Genomic DNA, 10352 nt, shown 5'->3' on the forward strand with positions numbered 1-10352 from the left:
CTTTCTTTTTTTTTTTAAAGAGAGAGTCTCACTCGGTCATCCAAATGAGAGTGTAGTGGCAAAGTCATAGCTCACTGCAGCATTGAGTTCCTGGGCTCAAGAGATCCTCACACCTCTGCGTCCCTAATAACTGGGGCCACGGGGTATATCACCATGCCCCGCTAATTTTTTATTTTTTGTAGATACGGCATCTCGCTGTGTTACCCATGCTGAATGATTATTAAAAGCTTCTCCAGGCCAGGCACGGTGGCTCATGCCTATAATCCCAGCACTTTGGGAGGCCAAGACGGGTGGATCACTTGAGCCCAGGAGTTTGAGACCAGTCTGGGCAACACAGTGAGACCCCTTCTCTACAAAAAAGACAAAAATTAGCTAGGTATGGTAGTGCACGTCTGTAGTGCTAGCTACTTGGGGACTGAAGTGGGAGGATAACTTAAGCCCTGAAGGTCAAGGCTGCAGTGAGCCATGATTGTGCCACTACACTACAGCCTAGGCAACTGAGCAAGACCCTGTGTCCAAGAAAAAGCCACATCAGACCTAAAATATCTCAGAATTCATGAAATCTCCATGTTGCTCATTTATTTAGAGAAAAGCATTAAGCAGTACATGAGAAAAATGTTAGGGTTATCTTGGTAAGCTAATATAGTAAGCAATATTAGCCATTAGTGTCTTCAGTTATATTTCAGTTTAGCTAACTTGAGAGAATGAAAGTTTTGTTTCTGCAGGGGCATTTTGGTTGAAAGAACAGGTGACGTTTAGAAAAGATCTCAGCAAAGGTGCTTCAGGGTTGAAATGGAGAAAGTGGACCATCATTCAGAGTGCACTCTGATCAGGCTGGTGCATGATGGCCAGGGGAAGGGCAGAGGTATAGATGTCCCTAAGGGGACAAGAGTTATTAGAGGAGGTAAAGACACAAGAAAGGGCACAAAAACTGCCTTTACTTATTTCACAAGTTTGCCAGTATTGAAGAGTGTTAAGTTATAACTCCAAATAATATCCTTCAGTATGATTTGATGATGATGTAGATAAACCTGTCTCTTCATATAAAGAAACTAAGAATAACAATTGCTAGTCAAGAAGAAGAGGTTACTTTTCAGCTTTGCCTTCTCCTCTGGCCAATCTAGGCAATTGGCTAGATGGATAGAGAATGTTAGATTCTTTTTGCTAATTTATTTAGAACTACTGTTGAATAAACCATTCAGATTAAATACAAAATGCAGACCAGGCATGGGAGGTGGCATTGCTTTCAAATTAGAAAAAGCACTTAGTTAAGTAGTAATAAATGAAATGGATTTTACTTTTGTGAATTATACTTTTGTGGAAAGTCATTAGCTCCTTTCATTACAAAAGGCAAGAGCATAAATCATAGAACTTTCGTCTTTTCCCATCCTAATAAAGACACAACTTTTAGGACTCTGTTCTTAAGGTTTAGTCTTGATCACAGTTTTAAGAAAAAAGCTATGCTTGAAAGGGAAAGAGGTCAAAAACCACTACTTTGGGGTAGAATAGGTACTGTTTAAAAATAAACAGTTCTCTTTTGTTGTACTCTCTCAGTTTAAAAAAGCAAAAACAAAACATACTGGGGGATATTTTAATTGAGAATTATTTTCATCCTCCCTTGGCAAGCACACATTCTTTTTCAACTTGATAATGATTCCCTTGTTTGGCTCAACTGTGTGGTTTGCATCTTGTACTCATAATGTAATTGTGTCAAGAGGACTCCAATGAAAAAAAAATTGGTTTCAGAGTGAATAATAAATCCACCATCTATCCTGCACACTTCATTCACAGCCCTGTTTTCCCCCCTAAGGATCCAAGCCATGCTCAGAAGCCTGTTGGCGGTGGTGCTCCTCATGCTGTCGTTCTTCATGATTTCCCAGCAGGTAAGGACATAAATAATACAGTGGGAGAACCATAGAATCCAGGAGTAAGTCTTCCTCCCTGCCCTGGAGTTGCCTCTCAAGGACATCCTTCTTCATTTTCTGTGCCTGTAGAGTCCTAGACTGGAGAGGTCATCTTATCCAGGATTCCACTTCAAGAAGAGTCGATTGCACCCAGCCATTCCAGAAAGCTTAGTTGTATATGTATGCCCTTGCCTTTGAAGCTCCCTGAGAAAGAGAAAGAGAGATCTGAGAGAGAGACTTTCCCTTACAAATGAACATTGCAAATTGCTGCCAGTCTCAAACTTTAACTCTTTCAAAATAGTGGGTACTAATTAACAATTGTAATACAGATGGGCACGGTGGCTCACACCCATAATTCCACCACTTTGGGAAGCCGAGGTGGGTAGATACCTGAGGTCAGGCATCCAGACCATTCTGACCAACATGGTGAAACCCATCTCTACTAAATACAAAAAATTAGCCGGAAGTGGTGACACATGCCTGTAATCTCAGCTACTTGGGAGGCTGAGTCAGGAGAACCTGGGAGGGTTTCAGTGAGCTGAGATTGTACCATTGCAGTCTGGGCAACAAGAGCAAAACCATCTCTAAAAAAAAAAAAAACAACTGTAATAAAGTTAATTCTAACTTAATAACTGAAGTTCTTTTGTTCTTAGAGTTCTCTCAGCTGCTACTTACCTATGAGATCAAAATAATTTTTTTTTTTTTGAGACAAGGTCTTGCTCTGTCACCCAGGCTGTAGTGCAGTAGTGCAATCTCTGTAACTTTAAACTCTTGGATTCAAGTGATCCTCCTCCCTCAGCTTCCCCAGTAGTTAGGACTACAGGGGTGCCACTATACCTCGCTAATTTTTTTTTGTAAGGACAAGGTCTTGTTATGTTGCCCAGGCTGGTCTTGAACTCCTGGCCTCAAGTGATCCTCCCACCTTAGCTTCTCAAAGTGCTGAGATTACAGGCATGAGCCACCCATGCTCAGCTAAAATATAAATACTTAATATAATAATTTTAAAATACCCTTCATATCTAAGGCTACAAATAAACTCCTGATTTACTTACAATCTCTTTTTATCTACTCGATAGGCTGATTTTTATTTTAGCATAGGTAAACTTATTCACTAAAGAGCTATAGTACTCCCTTAGTTAATATTTGAAATTAAAATGATTTTTAAGCATGATTGAGAATAATAAAATTATACCATGTCTATAAATTTGTTTCATTGTTCAGTGTGTATTCAGCAAGGGTTTATATTGGCACAGTAGGAAACATTTGTTAACACAATAGTATTTTTTCCAGTCATTTCCCATCAATCAAAGCATGGTAACTATATCTAATTTGGTCTTCAAAAAAGGAGCTCATAACAATATCCAAAATAAGAAGAGCATTTTTTAGTCAATTTGATTAGTATGATCTGTTCTCAGAATCAATGAAACATTACTGCCTCAGTGGACACAACTAAATGCTACTTTGTGCTTTAATCAAATCTGCAACCAGGATAATTCATCATACATAACTATAATTTTATATTACAGAGCAAGTTGATGATTTGAGCCTCACTTCTGGAGAAATTGTTTATCTTCTGGAGAAGATAGATACACACTGGTACAGAGGGCACTGCAGGAACCAGACTGGCATATTTCCTGCCAACTATGTCAAAGTGATTGTAAGTGGGTCGTGCTTGTTTTAATTTGGTCATATACTCAGTGGTATAAGTCTATGTGACTTATAGGTTGGAAAAAATAACTAGAAACCCAGATTTGAGTTCTCTTGCTTTCATGGATTCATTTGGCATTTGGAAAATTTAGAAATAAAGATTTGATCAAGTAGGTGATGGTTAATTATTCTCTTATGGGGTGTTAGAACTTAATGCCTAAATGCTGTCTGAAATATTAAAGTGAAAGACCACCACCACAAGTCAGCTGGTGAATCAGCTGTTCTTGGAGGGTTGTTAAGCACTTAAGGATATATAATAATTCTTTGAGACATTTAGTAAACATGAATTGAATGATATTAGATTATCCGGTAGAGATGTTCTCTGAGGTTATGGTACCACTTCTTTTCTTTGGAGCACATTTTGGCTTGGGTTTCTTTCTTCTTTTCCATTCTTATCTGTCTCCATCTTTTAAAAAAATCGATTTGGGAATACAGAAATATTTGTATTGGAGATAGTGGTTTGTTAAGGGTTGTACCCACAAAATAATTTCTAATCTGATTAGAAAAATTATATCAAAGCACTAGAATTTTATATGCCCTCACGGCCTAACTTGTGAAAACATTTCTGTGTGAGGGAGCTGTGTGTAAGCCCAGATGGCTGTGAAACATGGTAATAAAATCAGACTGCCATCACATATTTGTATCAATTGGAAGAGAATGAGTCGGTCCCTCATATAACTTATTGATACTGTGCAATAGCAATAAACCTAGCTTAACCGCATTAACAGCTTATTTGGAAGGAAAAAAGTAAAAAAAAAATCTATTACCTTAGAAAGCAAGACTAACAGAAAATCTGTATTTTTCAAATAGAAAGGAGTTTGAGTCTCTTGGATTATGAAGGGTAGGCCTTAAAAATTGTCCAGTATATCTATGCCCTGATTCTTTGGAGAAATTCAACCACATTCTCTAAATTAATATTAAGAATAATGTTTGTTTTAGCACCCTTCCTCATTTTTCTTCTGCCCAATGCAGCAGTACTTTAAAAAGCACAATTACCACACTGAAATCAGTCACACAGAATCTGCCACATTATTGGTATAAGTGTTATTTCTAAGCCCACAAGTTTAAAAAATTGTTTTAGAACTTCAAACCCTTAGAATTCAGCAAGAAGAGCACTGATTTATTTAATGTAAACTTCAATGCTTTAAGTCGTTTTAGATTGCATGCATTATGGCCAAATATTTTATTGCAACCCAGCCCTCCTCTACTGAGCCTTGTAAATGAAATATTATATTACGTGCTTGGCTGGGCACAGTGACTCATGCCTGTAATCCCAACACTTTAGGAGGCTGAGGCAGTAGGATCACTTGAGCTCAGGAATTCAAGACCAGCCTGGACAGCATTTTGAGACCCTGTCCCCACAAAAAATTGAAAAATGATCTGGGCATGGTGTCACGAGTCCGTAGTCCCAGCCACCTTGGGAGGCTAAAGTGGGAGGATGGCATGAGTATGGGAGGGCAAGGCTACAGTGAGCCATGATCATGCCACTGCACTCCAGTCTGAGCAACACAGTAAGACCCTGTCTCAAAAAATAAATAAATAAAATAAAATAAAGTGCTTGCCACTTAGTAGATGTTTGCTAAATACATATTCCTTTCTTCCTTCCCTATTCATTGCTGAAGGGAGAAAATATTCCAATTATAAATGTGAAGAGAATCCACAGGTTTTTTCATTTTGTTTTTTTTGAGGTGGAGTCTTACTGTTGTTGCCCTGGCTGGAATGCAATGACATAATCTTGACTCACTGCAACCTCCACCCCGCAGGCTCCAGCAGTTCTACCTCAGCCTCCCAAGTAGCTGAGATTACAGGTGTCAGCCACCACACCCAGCTAATTTTTGTATTTTTAGTAGAGACAGTGTTTCACCATGTTGTCCAGGCTGATCTCAAACTCCTGACCTCAGGTGATCTGCCTGCCTTGGCCTACCAAAGTGCTGGGATTACAGGCATGAGCCACCGCACCTGGCCCAAGAATCCACAAGTTTTATTGAAATGTTTTATCTTGGGGTCAGAGAAGTATTTCAGGATTCTGCCAACCCTTGGAGTAGATGTGGTAGAGCTAATGTGTGGCACTGTGAATGCCTGATGCCTGATTTCTATCTTAAGTTCTTCTCAGCTCCAGTTTTCAACCTGGAGAATATGGAATAGAGCTGGCTGGACACGGCAGCTCGCATCTATAATCCCAGCACTTTGGGAGGCCAAGACAGGCAGATTGTTTAAGTCCAAGAGTTCAAGACCAGCCTGGGCAACATGGTGAAATCCTGTCTCTACTTTTTTAAAAATACAAAAATTAGCTGGTCGTGGTGGTATATACCTGTAGTCCCAGCTACTTGGGGGGCTAATGCAGGAGGATCACTTGAGCCTGGGAGATCAAGGCTACGGTGAGTTCCGATTGTGCCGCTGCACTCCAGCCTGGGTAACAGAGTAAGACCCTATCTCAAAAAAAAAAAAAAGGGGGGAGGGGATAGAGAAAATTCAGTCCGAATTAGGGTGATATTAATGTGCTTATTTCAGCAAATAAGATAATTGATTGGGTACTCGAGGAAGGCTACTTCACAAGTTATCCTTTTTTTTTTTAGTCCAAAGTCAGGATTTTTTTTTTACCATTTAGCACCTGTGGTTCCTCTTAATTAGATTAACACCTAGCTAAACTAACTGATTTCAGTCATTTACTTTCTAATTACTTACATTAAATTTATCTCATGAAAATCTGAAAAAACATAATTATTGCCTTGATTTTGTCTTTACTAGATTGATATTCCAGAAGGAGGAAATGGGAAAAGAGAATTTGTTTCATCTCATTGTGTTAAGTAAGTTTTATTTATGTTCTTTTCCACAAAATACAAAGGAGATATTCATCTATATCTTGAAGAATTATCAAGCTTAAAACACTCCAAGGCCGGGTGTGGTGGCTCACACCTGTATCCCAGTACTTTGGGAGGCTGAGATGGGAGAATTGATTGCTTGAGGCCAGGAGTTCAAGACTAGCCACATAGCAAGAACCCGTCTCTATTATTTATTTATTTATTACTTAAAAAGAAAACACTTCACATGGATGATTACACAGATTCTCAGTGTCTTTTTAATTACAAAGAAAACTTGTTTAAAAGGTGACAATGTGTTAAAATTCTGATGAAAATGCATCATGAACATGCTGATAGAAGCTTACCTAAGCAACTCTCCACATTAATGCAGGACATGGAGAAAGCAGCAAAGCAGCCTATGCCAATGTTCCCTGCAGCCTAGACTTAGGCTGAGCAGAGATAGTTTCATCATTTACTGCATTTTATTCTGGCCTTCTGGTGTTTATCTACCAAGTTTTTAGAAGGTTCAAGTAATTTTGTTATGGGAAATAATTAAATCCTATAGGAATATGAATCTTACAAAAACTGCTAGACGTTTTGTATTTTTTTGTTTTTAAGAGGAATTAGAAGAAAGTGAAGGAAGAGTTAAGTTGAAGGGGTTTTCCTATATCTCTGAGGACCTTTCCCTGAATTTATATACCCTTTTAAACATCATTGTAACTCTTTTGTGATTTAAAACACTGCCACAATGCAACTTTATATTCTAGTTAAATGAGCAAATTAACAGAACTCATTACCTGCTGAAGACTGTAAACCTGTCTATGAATAGGTCAGACATAAGGAGATGCTCCCAGAGGACTTTAGAAAACAAATGCAAAGGTTATCATAAATAGGAAAACTTGTGATCCACAGTAGTTGAATTCTATTTCAGGTTCAGTTTTTCTCTATTTTTAAGCAGCATATACTGTGTCTCAGCAGGTTGAATTTGAAGTGGGCTTTTACAGGCATTGACCCACTGATCTGACTTAAATCAGAATTCTGTTGGAGCTAGAATCAACCTTTTCTCTTTAGGCAGTGCTTCTCCTTAGCCTGTTGCTATTGAAACTTCCTTTCTAAACCCTCAAATCTAGGGTTTAATATTAAAGCATAGCTTCTAGAGACACAATTTTATCTCTGCTTTTATCTTATTTTCAGTCAAAATTTCAGATCATGTAAGCATTGTTCCAAGAGTCAGAAATGAAGCCCTTTTAAAGGAGATACAAAAATCATTTTTAAAGGCAACAAAGTTGGGTCCAAGACTGTGTGTTATGATATGCCAAGTTTCTGGGGTTTTTTTTTTACCTTCTCCTAGTATTTAAGGCCAACTCACTAATTAATACAGCATCTATTGAGCATCTACTCTGCCCAGCTGATGCCCATTGCATCTGCCCTGATTCATAGTCAGGAAATTTGATGAATTGCCCTGAGATTCTCAGGGTTAGCACTCCTCAACTCAGTGCATTTATGATTGAAAGGGTTCAGACTGGACCACAGATTGCTATGGCCCAAGGATACAAAGATAGGGAGACTAGGGAGTAAGATGATCAAAAGACGCAGCAGGGTAAACCAAACACCCAGCTCTGTGCACTCCGAGACCTTCAGCTTTAAGCCTTTCTGAGTGAATAGGCTCATATCTGTTATTTGAAAGTGTAACTTACTCTTTTTCATGGAATATTTTCAACTTAGCCTAGTATACCTTATTCCATAGTAAACACAATAAATATTTATTGAAAGACTGGAGGAAGGTTTTTAAGTATTTGAAAGCACTGTCTAGTCTAACCCACAAAATGTATTCTTTGTTCAGAGGCTTAAGATGTGTTGCTCGGTTTGAATATATTGGAGAGCAAAAGGATGAGTTGAGTTTCTCAGAGGGAGAAATTATTATTCTTAAAGAGTATGTAAATGAGGAATGGGCGAGAGGAGAAGTTCGTGGCAGACCTGGGATTTTCCCCCTGAACTTTGTGGAGCCTGTTGAGGATTATCCCACCTCTGGTGCAAATGTTTTAAGTGAGTATAGAGAATTTTTTTTATTATGTCATGTCCTAATTCAAATAAACCGAATAATAGCATTATATTTAAGCTGTATAATAATCCATATTGCCATATTTTTAACATAGAAGGAAAACTGATTGCCAGATACAGGTGAAGGGGAGGAAGGCAGCAAATCACATTGCCATGTGTGTACCTATGCAGCAGTCTTGCATGTTCTTCACATGAACCCCAAAATCTAAAATGAAGAAAAAAAAAAGAAGGAAAACTGATTTAAAACAGGAATTTGTGTGGGATAGATATTATTTGTAGGCATCTCTCAAAGAGCTGGTTTTAGTATTTTAGCTAACTGGCAATAGCTTCATAAAAGAAATGGCAAAGGGGCTGGGTGCAGTGGCTCAGACCTATAATCCCAGCACTTTGAGAGGCCACGGTGGGCAGATTGCCTGAGACCAGGCGAGGCTGCAGTGAGCTATGATTGTACCACTGCATTCCAGCCTGGGTAACAAACCAGACTCTGTTTCTAATAAATAAATAAATGAATAGCAAAGTGTTTTAAACAGAAATGAACTGTAGATTATTGTTAATGTATAAAGACAGTAATTGTGTTTACTTTACAATTAACTAAACAAGCTCAGTGAGGGTAGTACAGGTTAAGGCAACATAGGCAATATATGAAGAGACTGGTGTGGAATCCCAGACTCTTCACTCCCACCACCCACCGCAGCCATTTATTTATAATACTATATGGCCTTCACATCTGATGTTCTGACTTCTTATGTGTATGTGTTGTTTTAATGTAGGCACAAAGGTACCACCAAAAACCAAAAAAGAAGATTCTGGCTCAAACTCTCAGGTAGGCTGCTTGAACAGATCACTGTAGTGACAGCCAGGTTCAAACTCTAGGAGGAATATTAAAATAATAATTATCAAGAGAATATAGTATAAATTAATGTTTCAATTCATATAACTAATATTTGTAATAAATAGATGGTTAACATATTTTATATAGAGAGCTCATACAAAGACATGCAAACCCTGATAGAAAATGAAAATAAGGCTGGGTGCAGTGGTTCATGCCTGTAATCCCCACACTTTGAAAGACCAAGGCAGCTGGATCACCTGAGGTCAGGGGTCCAAGACCAGCCGGGCCAACTTGGTGAAACCCCATCTCTACTAAAAATACAAAAATTAGCCAGGCGTGATGGTGCACACCTGTAGTTCCAGCTACTTGGGAGGCTGAGGCAGGAGAACAGCTTGAACCCAGGTGGCGGAGGTTGCAGTGAGCTAAGATCTAACCACCACATTCCAGCCTGGGTGACAGAACAAGACTCCATCTCAAAAAAAAAAAAAAAATGAAAATGAAAAAAGAGACACGATTGGAGAATTCATTAAAGAGATATAATAAGTGGCTAATATTGAAAAAATATTTAACCTTTCTAGTAATCAAGAAAATATATAATAAAGCAGCAATAAAATACCATTTAACTTATTCAGTTAAAGGTTCAGCGCAGCTCAACACTAAACAAGCAATTGTAAGCATGTGAGTATTAAAAAGAGAGAGAAAGTACACATTATTATTTATCACCCTAAGAAAAGGACAAAAAATGAGATAGGGTTTGAGTCACAAAGATGGGAGTAGTGCTAGTATCCAAGGAAAAAATTGGAAACAACCTAAATATGACGATTACTGGGAGAATGCTCTGAAGCTATGAAATTAGATTTATAAAATAAAAAAAAATTTTTTTTTTTGAAACAGAGTCTCACTCTGTCACCCAGGCTGGAGTGCAGTGGTGTGATCTCGGCTCACTGCAATCATCCTGCCTCAAATTCAAGTGATTCTCCTGCCTCAGCCTCCCAAGTAGCTACAGGCATGTGCCACCATGCCCGGCTAATTTTTTTTTTTTTTTTT

The 10352-nt window shown here is 38.4% G+C and overlaps 1 protein-coding gene across 1 annotated transcript in view; it reads left to right on the forward strand.

Moving 5' to 3' along the window:
* Positions 1–10352, forward strand: part of SH3D19 (SH3 domain containing 19) — a 210826-nt gene that overhangs the window by 189756 nt on the left and 10718 nt on the right. The window contains exons 13-17 of the mRNA XM_037735525.1: positions 1811–1883; positions 3431–3561; positions 6360–6418; positions 8256–8458; positions 9244–9296. Coding sequence (XP_037591453.1) covers positions 1811–1883; positions 3431–3561; positions 6360–6418; positions 8256–8458; positions 9244–9296 — 519 coding nt within the window. The remainder of the gene's footprint in view (positions 1–1810; positions 1884–3430; positions 3562–6359; positions 6419–8255; positions 8459–9243; positions 9297–10352) is intronic.

This window comes from Cebus imitator, unplaced genomic scaffold (genome assembly GCF_001604975.1).
Source record: "Cebus imitator isolate Cc_AM_T3 unplaced genomic scaffold, Cebus_imitator-1.0 Scaffold826, whole genome shotgun sequence".
Classification (NCBI taxonomy): domain Eukaryota; kingdom Metazoa; phylum Chordata; class Mammalia; order Primates; family Cebidae; genus Cebus; species Cebus imitator.